The sequence below is a fragment of the Scyliorhinus canicula genome, chromosome 9 (assembly GCF_902713615.1).
Source record: "Scyliorhinus canicula chromosome 9, sScyCan1.1, whole genome shotgun sequence".
NCBI classification, from domain to species: Eukaryota; Metazoa; Chordata; class Chondrichthyes; order Carcharhiniformes; family Scyliorhinidae; genus Scyliorhinus; species Scyliorhinus canicula.
Window position 1 is genome coordinate 133,417,217 of NC_052154.1, and position 22,688 is coordinate 133,439,904.

The following is a 22,688-nucleotide window of genomic DNA, read 5'->3' on the forward strand; positions in this document are numbered from 1 at the left end:
CCGTTGATATTCAAGTTGTTTGATCTGTTCCTAAAGTTGACAAGAGGAGTGCAGTTCCAACCTGCCGATTAGTTAAGAAAGGGTTAGCAGATAATATATCTGTTAGAATATGCCTACATGTTGAGGCACAGCGTTTAATTATTTGTATCATACAATTTAATGTCACACAACACTTTTGTTTTCTCAGCACTTTACCTGAATCTCCTCCTGATTCTGGATCCGAGCCGTACTCCCCTCAACAGGTGAATGGTAAGTTCTATATCTTCCTATTTGGGATTGGTTTGCTCTCGGCTCTACCAAACTTCTGTCTGAATAAAGGTGTGACCACATGCCTGAATTATCAGTAAAAGCAGCCATTTATAAATATTATCAAAGCTCTCAGCTTTTGTTTAGTGCTACACTCCACTGAAAGGTTTGCCGTGCTAAAATTAGTGAGTAAACAACGTTAGCAAATGAGAAAAACTGCAGTAGCGACATTAGGAGCCTGTAGGGATAAGGACTACGTGGACATTCTTTGAAATGGTGTGCTGGAAACTGAAGGGGAAAAGTCAAAACAGTTAAAGAGAAGAGTCTAGATGGTAAGTAAGAGTTTCTGTTTGTTGCAAGTACCTTCCACTGACTCTTGTGACTTTCATGAGCTTTGCCTGTGCTTCTTGTGCTGTTTGAGTTGTGTTGTGCTTATCAAATGTTCCTTTTGTCAGAGATCCTGAAAATTTAACGTTTTTGGCAAATTATTCACCTGTCTTTGTGAATCTGAGTCAGATTTTTAAGTTCTAGCAAGAGAAGGGCGATGTAAATTGGTAGTGGATGGAATTTTGGGAAAATAAGGGCAGGGAGAGATTGAAAGGTCGATGAGAGTATGAGGGGGGAAGCAGAGAGGAGAAGAAAAGAGAACACAGGATGAGAAGGAGAGAGCGCATGCAGAGAGTGAGAGAAGAGGAAAAGGGAGTCAAAGTCTTGGAATGAAAAAAGAACCAATAGAAGGAAGTGTAGACCAGGTCACAAGACAGTTTCTGTCAGTGTGCTAATGCTGTGTGCGATATCAGCTCTTGAGGAGATAGTAGCGCTTGTGTAAGCTTGGGCCTTGCTGTTATAATTGGAGGGAATGCAATTAATTTTTTGATGTTGGTGAGTGGGGGATGTGGGGAGAGGCTGACTGTTCATTCTATGGGAAATGTGAGTCATCTGTAAGACCATTAATGCGTTCTGCGTCAAATTGTTATAAGACAGTATTTTCCGACTTCCAGCACTGATAAGCAGCAACAAAGTGCAGCAGTCTGAAACCACTAGGATATCTCCGAAGGGAGGGAGGGTGGGTTGGCAGTGGGGGAGGTCAGTTGCACATAAAGAGCAAGTTTCAGGTAAAGTGGTGCACATGTATCTTTCACATCCTGACATACAACGTGGCACTATCGATGAGATTAGAGTTTGATCGGGTAGGGCACTTGAATGTTGAAGTTCAAAAAGCATTTGGTTCTGAGTACAAAAATCAGAAACTAAAGATTTGCGTTGTACTTGTCAGAAGGTGCCAAAGCACATCACAGTGAAATACTGTCAGGTGCCATGATGGTTCTCATGTAAGTGAACATGGGAAACCATGTAACAAGTAACCATTAGATGAATGATCAGTTCATCTGTTTTTGATAATAATAATCTTATTATCTTTATTTACAAGTAGGCTGACATTAACACTGCAATGAAGTTACTGTGAAAAAGATGGTGTTGTTGATAGGCAGAAGACAAAACTCCTTCCTATTCTTCCATTGGTTCATGGGTAACATCTACTGGAACCAATGGAACAGGTAGACGGGGCATCAGTTCAACATTTCACCTGTAGGGTGACCCCCTCTGACAATACAGCAGTCCATCAGTACTGCAGCAGAGAGGCGTTTAACTTGCTGAAGCCTTTCGCTGGAGCTTGAACACCCAGTCTTTTGGCATACAGAACAGCAACAAATCAGGCAAACAGAATGTTGAACTCTACAACCAAACCAGTCAAAGACAATTCAAAGGGAGTAGTGCTCAAATAATACCTTGAACGCTGCATTCAGTCTGCCTCATGAACACCATGAAGACACTCAGGCCTCGGAAGTGATTCCGAGATGAGTTATGAAAGAAATCTCTAGTGACATAGATTTGAGGCACTGGGTCCCACCAGAGAAAATTGAGTTTTCCAGTTTTGCAACGATGCCCCATAAACAAACTAATAAATGATGGAGCGAAAGGATTTTCAGAAAACTATTTCAAACTAAACTACGACAGGAGCATGCAGGTACAGTTCAACTTATTAAAAGGCATATTCAAGGCTAATTAATATCAGCAAGTTCTTTACACAATTAGATAACTGATAATAGAATAGACTTCTGGATAGAGCAGTGAAGGTAAAAACTTTGAATCAATAAAAGAAAAAATTGGATGTTTCAATAACAGAACCAAATGGATTAACTCATGTAGGCTGCAGAGCCCTCCCCAAATACATATCTCCTGAGAATGCTGCAACTGTGTCAAGTTGACACTCGAGTTGGGAGTTCTGACTGAATAAAGAGATACTGAGGTAGTTTGTTTGGATGAAATGCAGGGAGGATCATATGCTCTTTCCGGTTTTAGATTTCAAGAGCAGAGATGTCTTGCTACAATTATACAGGCCTTGGTGAGGCCACCTGGAATATTGGGTTGAATTCTTCCCCCCTGCCCGCCGCAAGATTGCCATGGGTGAGACGCGGACAGTGGGAAAGTCCATTGTCCTCGGGTGTAATTCTCTGGTCGCTGGGCGGGGGGGCTGGACAATCACCCCATTGAATCATAGAATTTACAGTACAGAAGGAGGCCATTTGGCCCATTGAGTCTGCACCGGCTCTTGGAAAGAGCACCCTACCCAGGCCCACATCTCCACCCTATCCCCATAACCCAGTAACCCCACCCAACACGAAGGGCAATTTTGGACACTAAGGGCAATTTATCATGGCCAATCCACCTAACCTGCACATCTTTGGACTGTGGGAGGAAACTGGAGCAAACCAGAGGAAACCCACGCACACACGGGGAGAACGTGCAGACTCCGCACAGACAGTGACCCAAGCTGGGAATCGAACCTGGGACCCTGGAGCTGTGAAGCAATTGGGCTAACTACTATGCTACCATGTGCAGTTTTGGTCTCCTCAGCTGAGGAAGGATATTCCTGCTCTAGAAGGAGTGCAGCGAAGGTTGACCAGACTGATTCCTGGGACGGCGGGACTAATTGAATCGATGAGGATTGTATTCACTGAAGTCCAGAAGATTGAGGCGTAATCTCATAGAAACCTATAAAATTTTAACAAGACTAGACAGGGTAGATGCAGGAAGGATGTTCCCAATGGTGGGTGTGTCCAGAACCAGGGACCACAGTGTGAGGATATGGGGAAGACCATTTAGGACAGAGATTTATTTTTTAAAATTTTTTTAGAGTACCCAATTCATTTTTTTTCTACAGAAACCATGTGGAAAGAGTGCTAATGGCAGTCCCCAGAGAGAACAAAAGGTGTGAGAGGCCAAACAGCAGAGAAACTAATATCAGAGGGTAAACTGTGAGAGATGTAGATGTGGGGGGAGGGGAAGGGGGAAGCAAAGGGGTGAAAGGGTAAGGAAAGGTGACTAAGATGAGGGGACGGGTGTTAAATATATATAAAGAAAGACAAAAGGGAAAGAAATGGTAAAAGACAGTTAAAATGAATCTGAAGTTGTTGAATTCGATGTTGAGACTGGAAGGCTGTAGTATTCCTAACCTGAAGATGAGATGTTCTTTCTCCAGTTTGCGTTGTGGTTCACTGGAACATTGCAGCAGGCCAAGGACAGATATGGGAGAAGGGCCTTGTGTTAAAATGGCAAGCAACGGGAAGGTTAGGGTCCTGAATGCGCACAGACCGAAGATGGTCAGCAAACCGATCACCCAGTCTGCGTTTGGTCTCTCTGATATAGAAGAGACCACATTGGGAGCAGTGAATGCAATAGACCAGATTGAAAGAGGTGCAAGTGAAACGCTGCTTAACCTGGAATGAGTGTTTTGGGCCTGGGATGTTAAGCATGGAAGAGGTAAAGGGGCAGGTGTTACACCTTCTGCGATTGCATGAGAAGATGCCATGGGTGATGGGAGAGGTACTGGGTATGGTGGAGGAGTGGACTAGATTATCTCGGAGGGAACAGTCTCTGTGGACTGTTGACAGAGAGAGTGAAGGTAAGATTTGTTTGGTGGTGGCATCACTCTGGAATTGGCGAAAATGGCAGAGGATTATGCTTTGCATGCGGAGGCTGGTGGGATGAAATGTGAGAATGAGGGGGATTCTATCTTTGTTCTGGGAGGGAGAGGAGGGGGCGAGTCTAGTGGCACGGGAGATGGACCGCACAATGTTGAAGGTCATGTCAACAACTGTAGGTGGGAAATTACGGTTGAGAAAGAAGGAACACATTTTCAAGGAACCATTTTGGAAAGTGGCATAGTCGGAACAAATGCGACGGAGGCGAAGGAGTTGAGAGAAAGGGATGGAGTCCTTACAGGGTGTAGGGTGTGAAGAGCTGTAGTCCAGATAGCTGTGGGAGTCAGTGGGCTTGTAGTGGATAATGGTAGATAGTCCATTGCCGGAAATGGAGACAGAAAGATCCAGGAAGGGAAGAGAAGTGTCTGAGATGGACAGGTGAAAGTGATGGAAGAGTGGAAACTGTAAGCGAAATTGATGAATTTTTCCAGGTCCGGACGAGAGCATGAGGCGGCACCAAAATAGTCATCAATGTACCGGTAAAGGAGTTGTGGGAGTGGACCCGGGTAGGCCTGGAGCAAGGAATGTTCCATACACCCCATAAAAAGGCAAGCATAGCTCGGGCCCATGCGGGTACCCATTGCTACACCTTTGATTTGGAGAAAATGGGACTATGTGGCTATGATTCATCTTTCATTCAAACTGCACAGTATCAATTTTTCCCACTTTCTCTGTCTTATAGTTTTGACAAAGGGTCATCTGGACTCGAAACATTAGCTCTTTTCTCTCCCTACAGATGCTGCCAGACTTGCTGAGATTTCCCAGCATTTTCTCTTTGGTTTCAGATTCCAGCATCCTCAGTAATTTACTTTTATTATTTATATAAAGAGAAAAATCTGACTCTTTGTCAGTGAGGTCCCAGTTTTAGATGTGTGGGAAAATGAGCATGACAGAAGTGATGGCAGTCGCAAGGAAGGTCACTAGCTGTAATCCATGCGGTAACCTGTGGGAATCATGGCTATCAGGAAGAGTCACCAGCAGAAAGTGTACCTTTGGTAGAGTAGCTGGCACAGCCCTTTAGTGTGGTTGAAGCATAATGGAGCCTGGACTGGAGGTAACACATGCACAGCCAAATATTAGCAGGTTAAATTTGAAATCTCCCAAAACCAGGTGAGGGAACCATGATCTCCGATGAGCTCATGCCCTTTGACTGGCAGTAAGCCAACCTCATGTCACCTGCTGCTTTACAGGATTTCAGTATCCAGCGCTAACCATTCTGTTGATTGGCTGGACATCTGAACAAATGTCAATAGCGTGAATGGCGAGCACCAGTTAAAGCTAATCTGCACTGGTTAAAGGAGAGGTGCATTGTGGCTGGTACTGGGAAGCCAGTGAGAATCTAACCTGAGAAAGACAAGAATATGTCACAACAAGGAAGAGTGTAGGCTCTAACATTTGCAAAAGCTGCACTTGAGGCCTTGGTGGAGAAGGTACAAAGGAAGAAAGATGCACTGTGTCTAGAGGAGACAGTAGACCCTACTGAAACATTCTCATAATAGCCCTGGAGGTCAATGGCAAGAGTCAGATCTTGAGGATCAGAATATGGTGCCGAAAGAGGTTCTGGGCGTCAGTCGGATGGCAAGGTCAGTGAATGCATCTTCAAATGTCATATCCCACCAGCTGCCCCACAAGCCTCAGATATTGCTCAATTTATCACTTAAAAACATAGGAGCAGGAGTAGGCCACTCGGCCCCTCAAGCCTGTTCAATAAGATCATCCACAACACTCACCTATCGACAATCTTTGTCACCATGACTCATACCAGACTTTCCCGTGCTTCATAAAATTAACATTGCTGCAAGCCTCGCATCCACATCTTTCTTACACTGCCAGCTATTCAACTACGACAGCTATACCAGCCAAACAGATTATATCACGCTTACTGTCACACTTCACTCTCTCATGCAGCACATCTAAAGGCAGCAGGAGTTAACTGGAGGGGAGCAGGCAAGGTTACTTATCCTTACCCTGAAGATGCTGAAACCATCAGTCACATGTCATCCTTCTTCTCACATCCCTCCTCGCCCTCATCGCACAATCTCCTCTGATTTACAGATGCAGGCAGTGAAAGCCTGCATTTCTTACTTTCCCCCTTCCCCTCACTACAATCGTTCTTATTTCTTTCTCCTTTAAGGCAGTGGAGAAACACTAAGAAGTGAGTGGTGATGAAGATACAGCACCTGGAATTCAATCTCACAATCATCAGCTCAAATACTGACACCGCGCATACTTTAGAGGATATCATACAGGCGGAACCTGCATGTGGTGAAACATAGGGAGTGAGTAATCTCTTGCCAGGGCACAAGGCAAGGATAACACAGGTGCCAGCTCACTGGAGGGGGCAGTTGCACAGAAATTCTGCTACAAAGGGCTCAGAGGAGCACATTGATCTGGCATGGCCCAGACGCTGGCTGATGAGTAGGCACAATAAAATGCTTGGTGTATTGGCAGACCTGCTAGAAGGTCTGTAGTGAATGTAGGTGGTATGGAGGAATCCAGCATCGGCCAGGTGCAGAGTTTTATATAGAACCCGGAGCCCATCCTGTCCAACATGAAAGTGGTAGCCAATCGTATCAACATACTTGGGGACCCAACCATGATGCAGTATTTAATGGTCAATGTCTCAACTTTCAGTGCAGCATATCAGTTTCCACCAGAAGTTTGATTGTTGTGATGGAAGTTCAGACTGCAGTGGATTGCAATGTGCAAAGGGACTTGTCGGGTGTTATAGCAGTCTAGCATTCTGTCTATCAGCAGATTACTAGAGATGCTGCTCTCAGGGAGTGGCCGTGGCTCCTTGGAGCAGGAACCCATTGTCTCATCTCAGGATGACAGCATGCGTCCTGTCACCACTGTCACTCCACCACTGCCGTTGCTGTCATCTGTCAGCCCAGACAGCTGTTATCAATGCTGAGATCCTCAGTCCACGTCTAGGCCTTTTGGGCCCAGACCTGCTCGAAGTTGTACTCCAAGGCCATCTGCAGTCTCCCCCACTGAAAGTCAGTATCCTGACACCAGCCGTTCTGCAGCCACTGGGTAGCACTGCATAGTTGGACAAATATGGGGAAGGCACATGGAAGGGCGGCACTAAGAAAATGCATAGTAGATATTTGATTTAGAAGTTTAGTTTGGATTGTTTATTTTGTGTTTGCCTTTTAGCATTGTGGTCAAATGGACACTGATGAGACACTGTGGAGCATCCGCGAGTCTGAGAGCATCGTGGATAGGATATTTAAAGAGACGGTCACGCCACAGCTTAAGGGACTTGAGGAAGGAAGGGAGTGGGTGACCACCAGGTAGTCCAAAAGAAACAGGCAGGTAGTTCAGGAGTCCCCTGGGATCCTGCTTGCAAATCGGTATTCTATTTGGAGACTGATGAGGGGTGCTGGTTCTCCCAGCAAGTGCGGACAGAGACAAGCTACCGGCACCACAAGCAACCTGTCTGTACAGGAGGAGGGGAAGAGAAGAAAAACAAATGTGATAGGGGAGTAGATAGTCAGAGGAGTAGATAGGCGCTACTGTGGCTGTCACGTGACTCCAGGATTTTAGTTAAGGAGTCAGTTACAGCAGTTAGGAGAGACATCTTGAAGAGGCATCAAATGAAGCTTTGTGGGTAGAGCTTAGGAATAAAAAAGGGACAGCCATATTGCTAGGTGATTATTATAGATCCCCATATAATCAGCGGGAAATTGAGGAATAAATAGGCAATTCATGGAGGTGTGTAAAAATATATATTTTAAATATAAATTTAGAGTACCCAATCATGTTTTTCCAATTAAGGGGCAATTGAGGGTGGCCAATCCACCTACCTTGCACATCTTTTTGGGTTGTGGGGCTGAGACCTGTAGTGATCTCTGTATGTCAATATACGTGATCGATATATGTAATGTTTGTACGGGCAATTGAACACTAGATGTCTCACTATCAGGACCTATATTAATACCTTTCTAGCTCTTTCTGTTGGAGTGTGTATCAGGAGTGCATAGAGAACTGACATAGTAAAGCTAGAGAGAGAAAAAGTTATTTGTTATCAAAGCATTGTATTGTATAATTTAATTAGTTATCTCAACAATTGTTTCTTTGTTTTACTAGTTGATTTTAAGTAAAAGAGCTCACAATATTTATTCATATTACTCAATAAATTAGTTTATCTTTAAAAGAAGCCTACTGCTCATTTCAACAACTCGGCTGGTTCAAAAGAGTAATATATGTATTACATCAGGTAATATTAAAATATCTACCCAGACACAGGGAGAATGAGCAAACTCCACACGGACAGTGACCCGGGGCGGGGACCGCTTTGAGGCAGCAGTGCTAACCACTGTGCCGCCATTGTGTAAAAATAATAACAATAGGGTAATTATATTAGGTAATTTCAACTTTCCCAACATTACTTGAAATTTTCAGTGTTAAGGGGTTAGATGAAGTGGAGTTCTTAAAATGTACAGGAGAATCTTTTAGGTCAATATGTAGAGGGTCCAACAAGGGATTTGGACCTAATTCTGGGGAATGAAGCCGAACAGGTGGTTGAGGTGTTGATGGGTGAGCATTTTAATGATAGCGACCACAACAGAATACAATTTTAGCTTGTTGTGGACAAAGAGATAGACAAGTTGCAAAAAAAGGTTTTGGATTGGGGGAGATCAGATTTTAGTAAAATAAGGCAGGACCTAACTAAGGTAGACTGAGAAGAGACACTTGTGAGGAAACCTACAGAAGAGCACTCGGGGGCGTTCATAAAGGAAATGGCAGAGTACAGGCCCAACATGTTCCCTCAAGGGTGATAAGAAGGAGTAACCAGCCCAGAGAACAATGGATCACCAGAGGTATTTAGGATATAATGAGAAGGAAAAGAGAGGCTTTTAGCAAGTACAGGGGTAGTAAATCAATGGAGGCAATAGTGAAGTACAGAAAGTGCAGGATGGAGCTTAAGAAAGCAATTAGGAGAGCAAAGAAGGGATATGAGAAAGCCCTGGCTGGTTAAAGTAGGGAAAATCCCAAGATATTCTATAATCATATCAATGGGAAGAGTATAACCAGGGAATGAGTTGGGTCCATTTGGGATCAAGAGGGCTATCTGTGGGTGGGTGTTGAATTAATACTTCACATTTGTCTTCACCCAAGAGAATGAGAACAAACTTATGGAACTCAGGGAGAGACACTGCGGGGTTCTTGAGCAAATTGACTTAGGGAGTGACAAGGTGTTGGAGGCCTTGGCAGGCTTAGAAGTGGACAAATCACCAGGTCTGGATGATTTGTGTCCCAGGATGTTGTGGGAGGTGAGGGAGGAGATTGCCGGGGCTCTGACACAAATTTTTAATTCCTCTTTTGCCACAGGGGAGGTCCAGAGGACTGGACAACAGCTAATGTGGTTCCACTATTTAAGAAAGGTTGTAGAGATAAGCCAGGGAACTACAGACCAGTGAATCTCATGCCAGTGGTCGGGAAACTATTGGAGAAAATTCTGAAGGACAGAATCTAACTCCAATTGCAAAGGCAAAGTTTGATCATGAATAGTCGGCATGGCTTTGTCAGAGGGAGGTCATGCCTTACAAATTTGATTGAAGTTTTTGAGCATGTGACCAGGTGTGCAAAAGAGGGTCGTGAAGTTGATGGGTTTTTAATTCATTTTTACGGGATGTGGACATCTCTGGTTAGGCCATGATTTATTGCCCATCTGTAGTTGCCCTAGTTGCCCCTGTAGTTTGTATGGATTTCAGCAAAGCCTTTGCCAACATTCCACATATGAGACTAATAAAGATGACAAATGCACATGAGATATAGGGTAATCTGAGGGAAGGCAGATTCCAAATTGGCTTAGTTGTAGGAGATAGAGAGTGATGACAGACGGCTGCTTTAGTGACGGGAAGGCAGTGTCGAGTGGCGTACCACAGGGATCAGTGCTGGGTGCCCTATTATTCATCGTCTGTATAAACAGCATTGGTGACTATGTGGGGGATTGACCGGGTGTTCAACAGTGAGGTTGAGTGTTTTGGGTGACAGGAAGATATAGAGAAGCTGGTAAAATGGCCAGGCAAGTGGCAGATGGAATTTAATTCTGAAAAGTGTGAATTTTGACAAGAAAATATTTAATGAATGGCGCGACACTTGGAAGTTCCGAAGAACAGAAGGACATTGGCATGTTTGTCCATAGATCTCTCAAGGCAGGCGGGCAGGTTAATAGGATGGTGAAAAGGCATATGGGAAACTTGCCTTTATAATCAAGTCATAGATCACAAAAGCAGGGAGGTCATGTTGGAGTTATATAGAACTTTGGTGAGGCCACAGCTGGAGTACTGTGTGCAATTCTGATTGTCACATTATAGGAAGGTTGTGATTGCACTGGAAGGGGTGCAGAGGAGATTAACCAGTAAATTGCCTGGGTTGGAATATTTAAGTTATGACAAGAGGTTGGATAGGCTTGGGTTGTTTTCGCTGGAGCAGAGAAGACTGAGGGGCAACCTGATCGAGGTCAACAGCCTGGAATGCACTGCCAGAGTGGCAGAGGCAGGTTGTCTCGCATCCATTAAAAAGTGCCTGAATGAGCACTTGACACGTCATAACATTCAAGGCTATAGGCCAAGTATTGGCAAATGGGATTAGGTAGGTAGGTCAGGAGTTTTTCACGTGTTGGTGCAGACCTGATGGGCCAAAGGGTCTCTTCTGCACTGTATTTTCTGATCAGGGACAGAGGGAAGGTAAGATGTGAAACTGTTAGTAAATGGGAAATTGGGAACCTGGTTGCTGGTATTACTTTCAGGTAAATTCTTCTTGGACAGCCTGACCAGAAAGGGGTTGTCCAGATTTCTCCCTTGCTCATCTTCCTCTCACTCCTGCTCCTGAGCTGCTCACTGTAAGGTGAAGGATTGTCCCCTCATGATGGTGAAGTGTTGCATCAAACAGACCACCACAAATCTTGAGACACGCTCAGCCGAGTACTGCAGAGTACTCCAGGCAGTGAAACAATTGTTTCAGTGCATCAATGCCTTGTTGTATATCATTTATTTTGGAAATATGGAATCCACTGCCTGCATACTGTACACATGCAGTGTGGACTGTACACTGGAGTCATTAGCTATGTGTTCAGTGGATGGTCCTTGATGCCCACAAGCTGACTTTTGTTTGCCATTGTGGCTCCAATGCAGCTGACACAGAGGACCACCACATGATGGAGGCATTGTGACTGCTGTCAGGGTCACTGGCATTGATCTGCATGATATACTGTGTGTTATCACACACAGGCTGGATGTGGTTTGGAATGCACTTCAATTGCAGTACATCTCAGAGTTGACATGTGATGCCCACAGAGCCACATGTGCGCTTTTCAATGATATCTTGCACCATGGGGAAGCTTGCTTACTCATCTGCTTTGCTGTCAGAGTGGAATGTAGTCAGCTTTCAATTACTACAGAGTGTCTGTGATTTCTCTCACACAACAATGGAAATACAAACTGCAAAGTATTGTGAATATCTCCAGTTCTCGTCTAGAAGGAGTTCATCTTCACAGCCCATGGCAACGCGGTCCTCGCCCTGCTCTATGGTTGCAGATGGCAGATTTTAGTGAAGACCCCTTACTGAAGCGCAGATGTCTCACACATTTGGCGGGATCTCCTGGCCCCAACACCAATGGGCATCATCATGGTCGTGACTAGAAGATTTTGAGAGCCATTAAATGTCAACCGCTCTCCAAGGGGAGACAGTGGCATAGAAGCAATTAGTAATCAGGATGCCAAGCTGATGCTCTGGGGTCATGGGTTCAAATCAAACTATGGAAGCTGGTGGAATTTGAATTTAGGGAATGAATCTGGAATATAAAGCTAGTCTTTGTAATGGTAACCATGATTGCTGAAAAAGTCCATCTGATTCACCATCCTTATCTGGTTTGGCCTACATGTGAAATCCAGAGCAATGTGGTTGACTCTTTGCTGCCCTGTGTGGCATCCCATTAAGGAATAAAGATTAAAAGACTACCCATTGGAATCAAGGGAAGACTGCCAGCAGCAGGATAAATCAGGACAGGAGTGTAACGAGTGGCTGGGCAGCAGAGACCAAGATTTGACTTCTGTCTCCTTGAGGAGCAGACCTGCTCTTCCTGATCCCACCAAAGAAATGGTTTTGAACTTACCTTACAGAGCCTGGCTGGCATCTGAGAAGGTTCCTTTAGTCAAGGGACTGTCAGAATAACATCAACAGCCTTGATTTGTATGTGCGTATCTACTTGTTTATTAAGATTTTGCCAATGTTTGGCAGGAACCTTGGGCGGGATTCTCCACCGGCGGATGCTCTGTTTTGTCAGCAGTCCAGGGGTTTCCCGACGGCGTGGGGCTATCCCACAATGGGAAACCCCATTGACCGGCCGGCGTAACGGAGAATCCCACCGGCGGGATGGAGAATCCAACCCCTTATCAGCCACTAAAACCAGAGCCCTTAAACCTGGAAATCAGGGAGCTTAGAACCCTTCATTTTATCTACTTCCCACAGATCAGAAAGAGTGCAACTTCTACTCAGAGAGGCCAGACGATGGCTGGTGTTGGAAATGGAAAACTATCCTAATGCTAACTCTGTATCAACTGTACTGGTGTGTATGGGACAGGGTGGGGAGTTAGTAGATATTGGACTCCAAGTGAGAGCTATCAATTAGGGAAATATTCCCAAGTTGCACTCTCATTGAAAAGATATACACCTTGATATCCATTTCTGAAAGTGCTTAGGTACATAAGAAAATCTGTCCATCAATTGTTCCCAGGTCAAGGTCAGGTAGAGCTTTGTCTGTAATATCCCAACATCATTTCTTAATTTCAATACATCAGAGTGTTTAACTCACAGCCAACAGTAATATCCATTAATGCCAATTGGTGTTGGAGTTTATTCAGCTTTGAGCTCTCTAGGAACTAGATTGAGGCCATCCCAAACAGATTTCCCACAGTATTACAGGTAGTTGGTAGAGGAGACTTTAATTCCATCTGTGTGCACTAGCTTCCATTCATGAAGTGCCAGTGTCTAAACTGCTGCACCACCCAGTCGAATACATGTCAGGCCAACTGTGGGAAGGATGGGAGACATGGAATCTGCTACTTACTCTATAATCATATTTATGGACATTTTGCCTGTGCTGATGCCAATTCTGTATTTGCCTCCAAGTGTCAGATCAAGTGATAGGGCCTCTTCATCAGCGCTGTGTTGTGGCTCCCTGTCTTCCTCCTTGCTGTGGCTGGACACGAAACACTTCTTGATTGCCTGAAAGCAGGAAATCAGAAGGGGAAGGCTGGTGTGATGGAAGTGGGTGATGTGGAAAGCAGGAAGCCCATGGTCAGCCCATCAGCATCTTTGCTCATCCTATCTGATATCAGGATGAGGCGAGAAGGAACATTAGGCAGTAAGCTATCATCCTTCTCAATGTTCTCAGAGACACTGGATGCTATGAGCTCTGTTGCAGCCGACGCCATGATGCTGATAGCCATCTCCTCCATGAGGCTCAGGACTTGCAGAATCCTTGTCTCCCTCTTTATCTGCTCCCTTCTATCATATACCACCTTGATCTGCAGGAGAGAAGGCAGAATGTCAGTGATTGTGTGGCGTTGTTTGGGTGCCTACCGTGCTGAAGGTAAGTGGGGGCAATGAGAAGTAGGTGTGAGGCTGAAAGCATTGGTAGGTGTTAGAGGGTGAAATGGAGCATCTGAACATTCGGCCTGAGTCTTGAGTGCCAGGGAGCACTGCTGGGTGGGTGATGGGGGGGTGTTGTGCATTGAGAGGCTAGAGATGTACTGGGTAGAAGATGCAATTGCTGCCATATCCTCAGATCCACATACCAGGAATTGAATTTCTTGGCCACCTGTTCCCACTCTCTTCTGAGGGCCTGATGCCTGCCCCCTACTGAGTTCAAAGGTGATGTGAAGAAGAAGGAAGCATCATGGGACATGCTACATTCATGAAGATAAAATTACTGCGCCAAATTTAGATAATAGTCACTTTGACCCCTGCATCCTTAAACCAGGCCACCCAAAGTTTGAGCCCTTTGTTCCCTGTACATGGGTTTGGGAAGTCTCAAATTAGTTCCTTAAGCTGCGATTGATTGTCACCAAGCTGAAGATCATGTCTCGAAGGACTATAGCAAAGTAGGAAAAATAGAAATGTCACCTTGCTGCATTAGAGATGGAGCACATTGTTGGGAAAGGTTGGGGATCTTTCCTCCATATATGAACAGCACTGTTCCTTAGAAGTAGACACTGTTTTGCCTGGATGAGTCCCATAGGTGTGTAACATGGAGCCATGATAGGGTGGAGAGGGAGATAGGGGAACTTGGATCTATATTCTCAATAACCTAGCTAAATTACAAGTAACAGATACTGATAAATCTAGTTCTTCTTTAGCATTTAACCACTACAGAGGCGATTGCCCTTCAAAACAAGTCCTTTTTAATCTTTCAGTTCCACAAAATACAAACCGGACAGATCCACAAATAAAGCATAGGTGCAAACAGGATGGATTTTCTGGAGTTTGAAACTTTGGATTTCCAGACTCTGGCCCTATCCGTGCCAGCGATTGCTCAGGTCTGCTGTCTGTGACCTGGGAGTGCTTGATACTTGCACTGGGCATCCAGTTCTGTTCAACAACACACACGTCACTCATTGTAATTCAGTAAGGTAAAGAATAGAAAATTCAGATAGATGTTGAGAACCTGAGCCAATTCCCTCAATTTTTTGTGAGAATATTTTTCAAAGGGTTATCTAGATTAGAGAGGCAATTTATAACAACTGTTTGTTTAAGAAATGTGCTTTTAAAAGTGAGAGAGTTATTCGGAATGATAAGAAACAGTACACTTTGTAATGTGCTAATGTCAAGGAAAAACTCCCTGCGTTAGTTTGGCAGAGTGCCAGAACAAACATAATAAAATGTGGAATACTGTAAACTTCAGAGCAATTTCCACACAAAGTTGCCCCAGCTTTCTGACACTGCTTGCATTTCTCCTCCCCATTTGGATGAAATGCAAAAAGATGTTTTAATTTATTTTACAGTCATCCAAGATTTTTTTAAATGTGTAATTTTCCCTCTTCTGAATAATAAACTCTTTCGGACTTCATCCTCTGCTTCCTCACCTACGTAGTCACTATTCATGCATGAAGCTCAATTGTGGATATCAGCGTTTGAATCCATGGAGTCATCACAGCCAAGTTTACTCCTGTCCTTCAACAACATCCACTGTTCTGCTGAGGTCAGTTGATAGATACCTAGTGGGAACAGATCAATTAAAGGGAGCTTCCCTCTCCCTCAGATCTGTTCTGCGCTTGAGCTGGAGGTTCTCTGCATAAGCTACAAGAAATAGACCCCTGAGCATTTTGAGAATGTTCCCTCAATAAATGAAATGAATCCCATGAAACCAAAGAATCAGCAGTTTCCTGTCAGAGGAGAGAACATTGAAAAGACAATTAAAACTTAAAGAGAGACAAAATGGAGCCAATGTATTTAGTCTCCAAAAGAATGTTTGAATATGATTGGAATTGATTAACAGGGAAGAGAGTTGCATTGTATAGGCTGTTCAAGCCTTGGGCCTGACCTTCAAGGAGACAGAGAGGGTCACCGACTTAGCCAAAATGTTCCGGAGCCCCAATCTGGAATTTCTGCCCTTAAACCTGGCACCCACTATTTTTGCCAGGGAGGGGAACAGGTTCTGGTTGTAGTTTGTACATCCATGGTTCACAGGGGCAGCTCCACATGTAAAGGTGAAACTGCCTTCAAACAGATCCAATTGTTGTTCGTTGGATGTCCAAAACGTGATCTGTTTGTGGACTTTTGTGGAGATGGTCTAAACTTACCAGAGTTTTTTTACAGATGCAGTGTATTCTTTTGGAGAGGTAAGGGACTCTCTTTGACAGGTCCAGGGACACCTTTGGGAGAGGTATGGTGTCCTTTGAGAGAGGTCAAATATCATTTGGGAGAGGTCAAATGCCATTTGGAAGAGGTCAAGTGCGTTTTACGATTGTTGAAAGTAGACATGATTGCGTGTAAAAAGTGCATAAACTCATTGGAACCATCAAGCTGCCAAACATTTACATTTTCTGCCTTTTAAAATAAAAAGAAGCAATTTGCAGTTTAGAAAAATCAATGCTTGCTATTTTACTCCATTGGCATAAACCTGAGGATTATTTATTTAGGAGTTGTGCTGCATGGCTGATTATGACTCATTATGACAGTGGAGTGCTTGTGGTTGCCTCTGCTTTGTTTCAAGGGGCGGAGGGACAGAATCCCACCCCCTATGTAGACACTCACCCCCTTCTCCCTGGAAAGAAAATTAGAACATACAGGATATTTTCCCTCGAGTTCGGGTTGTAGAGTCAGGGATTTCCCCCTCCTGATTCAAGGGCGTGAATCCGAGCCACGGTTAACTTGCTCTAATTTCACAGGTTTGTTACTCATTTAGAATTACCCAGGGTGACAGCAAGGTGGATATTGCCGATTATTTGCAAGTTCAATCTGTTTCAAACAAATCCACAATAAGGTGAAACGTAGTGTGAAGGGAAGTTGCTCAAACATATCAAATTGGAAAGCATTGAAACCTGCTTATTTCTTTCAGCAGAGTCTCATCTTCTTCGCACTATGACCCCTGAGCATTTATGTCACATGACGCTTCCTTCTCGTCTGGAACATCCTGCGCAAGCACATCTCCAACCACAACACCCTCATCAGCCGCCCAGCAACCACTACCCCAATGTGCCACGGGAGATGTACATGAAGCCTGAGCCAATAATGCCCCAGTATCCAGTATCTGGAATATCTCCAAGTGAACTCCATCAAGCCCAGCAGTCACAGATGCTTCACCAGCTTCTGCAACATCATGGATCAGAGTAAGATGCAGGAAACTATAGCCTTAGAAAGTGTGTGTGTGTATATATGCACATGTTGTGTCTTGATGTATGATTTAGTCTGAGTTTATATACTGAGTACTGCTGAGACTGACCACTCTAATATAAAAAGTATCCTTTTTCTTCAACCACTCAACATAATCTTCATAATCTTCATTCCTGATTGTGTTCTGAATGCATTTGTTCATCAAGCGCAAATAAAGGAACTCAACAGTTAAGTAGCAGATTGATATGCTGTTTCGTTACAGCTAATTTGGTAGCTACCCTAACCTTTTTGTAAAGTCATCCTATTTATGATGACTATGTAGTGAAAGTTGTGAAGTATCTAAGTTGCGAATGATCTCTAATTCTGAGCCCAGTAAGGAAGAGCTTTCAGATAAGAATGCATGGATGAAGTTTTTCTTAAGATTTCTCTTTCAATGTATCTCTCACTCTCTTAGTCACACCCTTCTGCCATCTGACCCTAATGATATCTCTTCTCTACAGTGGTATTCCTGTGCACCCAGCCAAGAAGCGGAAACATTCAGACTCTCCTCCAAATACTTTAAACACCCAGATACTAAACGGAATGATAAAACAAGAGCCAGGTAGGAGCTTCATCTTTGTTTCCATTCCATCTGGTGACTATTTTAGCTCTAGTTCAGAGTAATAATTACATGACATTTTTATTTTTCAGTTCAGGGAAGAGGACATGTTGATGTTTTGTCATTGAATGTGCTGATGTAGAGCTTCTCTAATAATACATTGGGCAGTGTAGTGCTGGGCCACAGACCAGGCAGCTTCAGGTTCAATCAGTGCTGTGTTAGCTAATCTAAGCTGAAGTTACAGTTGGTTCCTCACCATTAGGATGTAAGTGGCCATGGGTTAGGAAGGGAGTTAGTAAGGTGGGATTCTCCCTGTTAATTTTATCCAGTGAATCTCTGCAGAAAGGCATGTGCAATTGGACATTGGACAAAGATAGAAACATATGGCCCCACTGATTCTCAAGCTGGGTCTCTCCTCTGAGCTATTGCCCATTTTGGCATGAATTTGAGCTAATGAACGGAGGAAAATACATTCTTAAAGTATGCCATCTCCAAATAAGTAAGCCCCCTTTAAGGCAGCACGGTAGCATTGTGGATAGCACAATTGCTTCACAGCTCCAGGGTCCCAGGTTCGATTCCGGCTTGGGTCACTGTCTGTGTGGAGTCTGCACATCCTCCCCGTGTGTGCATGGGTTTCCTCTGGGTGCTCCGGTTTCCTCCCACAGTCCAAAGATGTGCAGGTTAGGTGGATTGGCCATGATAAATTGACCTTGGTGTCCAAAATTGCCCTTAGTGTGGGTGGAGTTACTGGGTTATGGGGATCGGGTGGAGGTGTTGACCTTGGGTAGGTTGCTCTTTCCAAGAGCCGGTGCAGACTCGATGGGCCGAATGGCCTCCTTCTGCACTGTAAATTCTATGAAAAAATTCTATGACACATCATAAGCCTATTTCACCACATTGAAATATCTAATAGGAGCAGGAACTTTGAATAATTAAAAGGTGACTTGCGAAATAAAATCCATTCATGCCTCTCTGTTTTGCTCCAACACACTTGCACAAAGATTAGCACTATCACTTCTGCAAAGTCCTTCATAAGACAGAAGTTTATATTTCCGTAGTATTGTCCAACTGGCAAAACCTGAAAGAAGACTCCAAAATGAACTCGCACCTCTACGTTGATCAAGTTGTGTTTACTTCAAACAATACCATTCACCAGAACATACCAGAGAATCCGTTCCAAAAAACCTATATTTGCAAGCATATTGGAAACACGTAATATTGTAGCCACCCTTTGTGCTAGTTATCTTACTGACTCAAGTTCCTAATCTGCTAGTCCTATGAAGAGCTCTGTGACAAGAAGCAGGTGGTTGGGAAGATTATCTTCATGACCCGAGATTTCAGGGTAGCTGTTGTCCCAGGAGGACCAGCTTCTACCAACCTGGCAGTTGCAGTGGTGAGGAGGCCTTCAGGAAGTGGGCCACCTGACAGTGATGTTTGCATCTGTTCTTTGAAGACAATTGGCTCTGGGCACAGGCACTGCCATTCTTCTGATCGGCATGGTCACAGATAGAACAGCCCCAGTTATATCTTGTTAGCCCTGTGAAACTATTCTGCTCAAAGCATGTATTGAAGCATAAATAAATGGCATATCAGAAGCTTTTCCTGGCACCTTTAACTGGACTGCCTCGGATCCTAAGGTGTCCCGCAAGGGATGAGAAACATTTGCAGTGTTACTTCCATCCATTTAGATTAACAATTTACTAAAGTATTACAGATGCACACAATGGATTCTTTATTGTCCCAACTAAATTCTTGAAAACCATCTCCATTGCTTCCTTATGAGATTGATGTTCCCACACCATGGTTCATTTGAAAACTGTGTGCCTTGGATTAGGCTCCCTAGAGTCCTCGGCCAATGCCATTCACTTCTTGGCCCACATGGTGCAACAGTGGTCTCCCTTTTCTTTCCTATGGTATTCTTGGTCTTGTTGTCCTAACACCAAATAGAGTCTGCTGAGGTAAGGAAAATGTTAATTTGACTAAGAAACACCTTTCAGTGACTTCCTTGCCATGGGGTCTCCAAGCGAGTGCAAGGAATTTGAGGAATTTGAGTTCTCAGTCTTCTTCTCATGAGGAGTTCACATGGTGCGAAACTATTTTGGAGCAGAGTTGAACATTAGCTCAGAAATGAAAGTTGAATGTCATTGTTCTTCAGCAATGCTTCTCAGACTGTACACACTCCTCTTTCAGCTTCACCATTGGTTTGAGAGTATCTTGGTGAGCTGGTAGTATGGACAAATCCTTATGGTGCCATGGACTTTTTAACATTGGCAAACTACAGTCCATTGTCTGAGATCACGGCTCCAGAAGTGTGACCCTGCAGTTCCTTGACTTCTATCCATATGGAATAAGAATCTACTATGATCAAGAATATCTTACCTGTGTATTCAGAGAAGTTCTTCCAAAATATTCCCATGGTCATGATGGGAAGAAAGATGCCATCAATGATTCCTTTGTCTCCTGATAATGAAAGTGCAGGTAATACGGTTTGATATCATCTCTCCCAATACTTTGAGAGACATGGGCCGGGATTCTCCGAGCTTCCTGCCGAAATTGCGCTCGGTGTGGGGGCGGAGAATGAGGTCACAGACCCACAATGCCGGGACGCGATTCTCCGCAGACCGGAGAATCGCCGCCAGCCGTGCGAGCGCACGGTTGATGCGGCGCTGGTCGGGGGCCGTTGGAAGAGGCCTCCGCGGCAATTCTCCCCGATCGATCGACTAAGTTCCCGCTGAGTTCCGCCGCCATGGTTCCAACCTGATTCCACCCGGCGGGAGCTCAGACTCGTGGCCGCGCTGGCCGTCCTGGTGGGGGGGCAGGGTGATCAGACTCCGGGGGGCCTCCACAACGGACAGGCCGCAATCAGGGGCTACCAATTGGCGGGCGCGCGCGATCCGGCGGGGCCTATCTTCTCCCACACTGGCCCGCTTCTCCGCCATGTTGCGTGGGGGCCGGCGCGAAAACGGCCACCGTGTGTATGCGTGGACTCGCGGCCGGCCACTGCGCGCCTGTGTGGACCCGCGGCTGGAAGTGCAGGGCCCCGTATCGGCAGCAGGAGCTGTGGGGCGCACATCGGGGCTCTGCTAGCCCTTTCAAAACCGGAGAATCACTCCTGACTTTTCAAAAAAAGTCTGGAGTGATTCGCGCCCGTTTTCCGGCAGGCGTGGGGACATAGCCCCATTTAGGGAGAATCCCAGCTCTGGTCACCAAAGAGAATGTATTGCTTTGGCTCAACATTTTATGATGTCCAAATATCCTTGGTGCAATTATTGCAGTGTGCCAAGTTTCAGAACTCCCAAAATGATCAATCTCTCAACATAGATGAGTATATCATTCACTACTGTCCTCTCTGGGAATGGGATTGCATGGCATTCAGTAATCTCTGACCTGAGCACATTCTGTATCAGATTTCTGTTCACCTCTGATATAATTTGGTCGCAGATTTGATGTTGGTGGAGTTGTAGTTGTTGTCAATGCAAATGTTTCTACTTCTTCAACAAGGACCACATTACCGTGTTTAGGTCTTACCACAGGGATATGGGATAAAACATCTGCTGTATTCTACTGTTTTCCCGGGTCATACTCTGTCTTTGCATCAAACCTCATTAGCCTCAATGTTAATTGTACTTGTGAAGGTATTTTTGCTAATCCCTTAGAATTTAAGAGTGTCAAGAAAGATTTGTGGTCTTTCTCTATCTTGAATTGGAGACCAAGAACATAACCCGCAAACTTTTCAAAAGGCCATGTCACAGCTAATGCTTTCTCCGTTCCTACATATCTCTGTAAGTGAATGGGATGGGTGTAAAAAAAACTGTCCCCTGCTTTCCAACTGTCTGTATCTGAAGTAGTACCGCTCCCAATCCTTTGGAAGATATATCAGCAACAATGGTAGGGGGTAGTTCTGGGCCATATTGAGCTAAAATATCAGATGATATCAGCATCACTTTAATTTTCTCAAAAGTCCTCTGTTCCTCCCAGCATTGTGTATTGTCCTGTCATAACAGCTGGCATGGGGGCACATTGAGGAAGGCTAGGTTCGGTCAGAGCTTTCCATCTTTGTTTACCATACCCATGAATCTCTGAAAATCAGTCACATTCCGAGGAGCTGGGAACCCCTCGATTGCTCTTGTCACCTGTGTATAAACTCTGACACCGGATGCATCTACAATATGCCCAAAGAATTTGACAGTTGGCTGCGACAATTTGAATTTGTTGTAGAGTGCGAGTCCTGCTTCCTATAAGTGCGGCAAACATAGCTCACAGTCTGGTGTCTTGTTCTGTCCCAGTAGATCCATGGATCAGAACATCATCCATGTGATATCCGTCCAGACCTTCTAGGATACTTGACAATGTCCTCTGGAAGATCTCTGGCACTATTGTGATGCTGAAGGGTAATCTGGTGAAACAAACCCTCCAAAATGGTGGAATGAAAGTTGTGAGCAACTGATGCACGATCAATTGTACAAAGACTAAGGTTGGATACAACTGTGGCTTAATTGCAGTAAGATGTGTGGCTTCCCACGCCAGCTGGCGAAATGGCTGCTGAATAGAGGACACACTCCTCCTACTGGGCGGAGCCAGCAGGCAGGGGCTACCGGCGAACCTGTAGTACAGGTCCTACCTTACATCACCTAATACAAGTGTAACAGTGGTTTACCACAGCAACTTAGACTCTTTGTTGGTGGGTGGTTGCCAAAAATCATTATCTGCATCTAGCTTTGTATAGATTGAACTTCTGCCAAGCTCTCTCCACAGATAACATAGGATGAACTTTGCGTCCAACTACTTTGTTTAGCTGAGTAAGATCTATGCAAATTTTGAAAGATTCATTGGTATTGTCACCAGGCTTATCCCCAAGCACCAGCTTGGTGGTTCTGTCACAGGTGAAATCACCTGGCATGGAATCATCAATTCAGCATGGAGTCACTTTCCGACTTTACCTTTTTCAAGACTGG

The 22,688-nt window shown here is 44.6% G+C and overlaps 1 protein-coding gene across 8 annotated transcripts in view; it reads left to right on the forward strand.

Annotated features, from left to right (window-relative positions):
• Positions 1 to 22,688, forward strand: part of myrf (myelin regulatory factor) — a 380,450-nt gene that overhangs the window by 249,101 nt on the left and 108,661 nt on the right. For 5 of the 8 annotated variants that reach the window (XM_038807647.1, XM_038807649.1, XM_038807654.1 and 2 more), the window contains exons 5-7: positions 188 to 249; positions 16,861 to 17,131; positions 17,636 to 17,736. In XM_038807647.1, the coding sequence (XP_038663575.1) occupies positions 188 to 249; positions 16,861 to 17,131; positions 17,636 to 17,736 (434 nt within the window). Of the gene's footprint in view, positions 1 to 187; positions 250 to 425; positions 579 to 16,860; positions 17,132 to 17,635; positions 17,737 to 22,688 lie in introns of those variants that run through there. The other 3 variants (XM_038807648.1, XM_038807651.1, XM_038807655.1) reach the window with 2 other exon arrangements.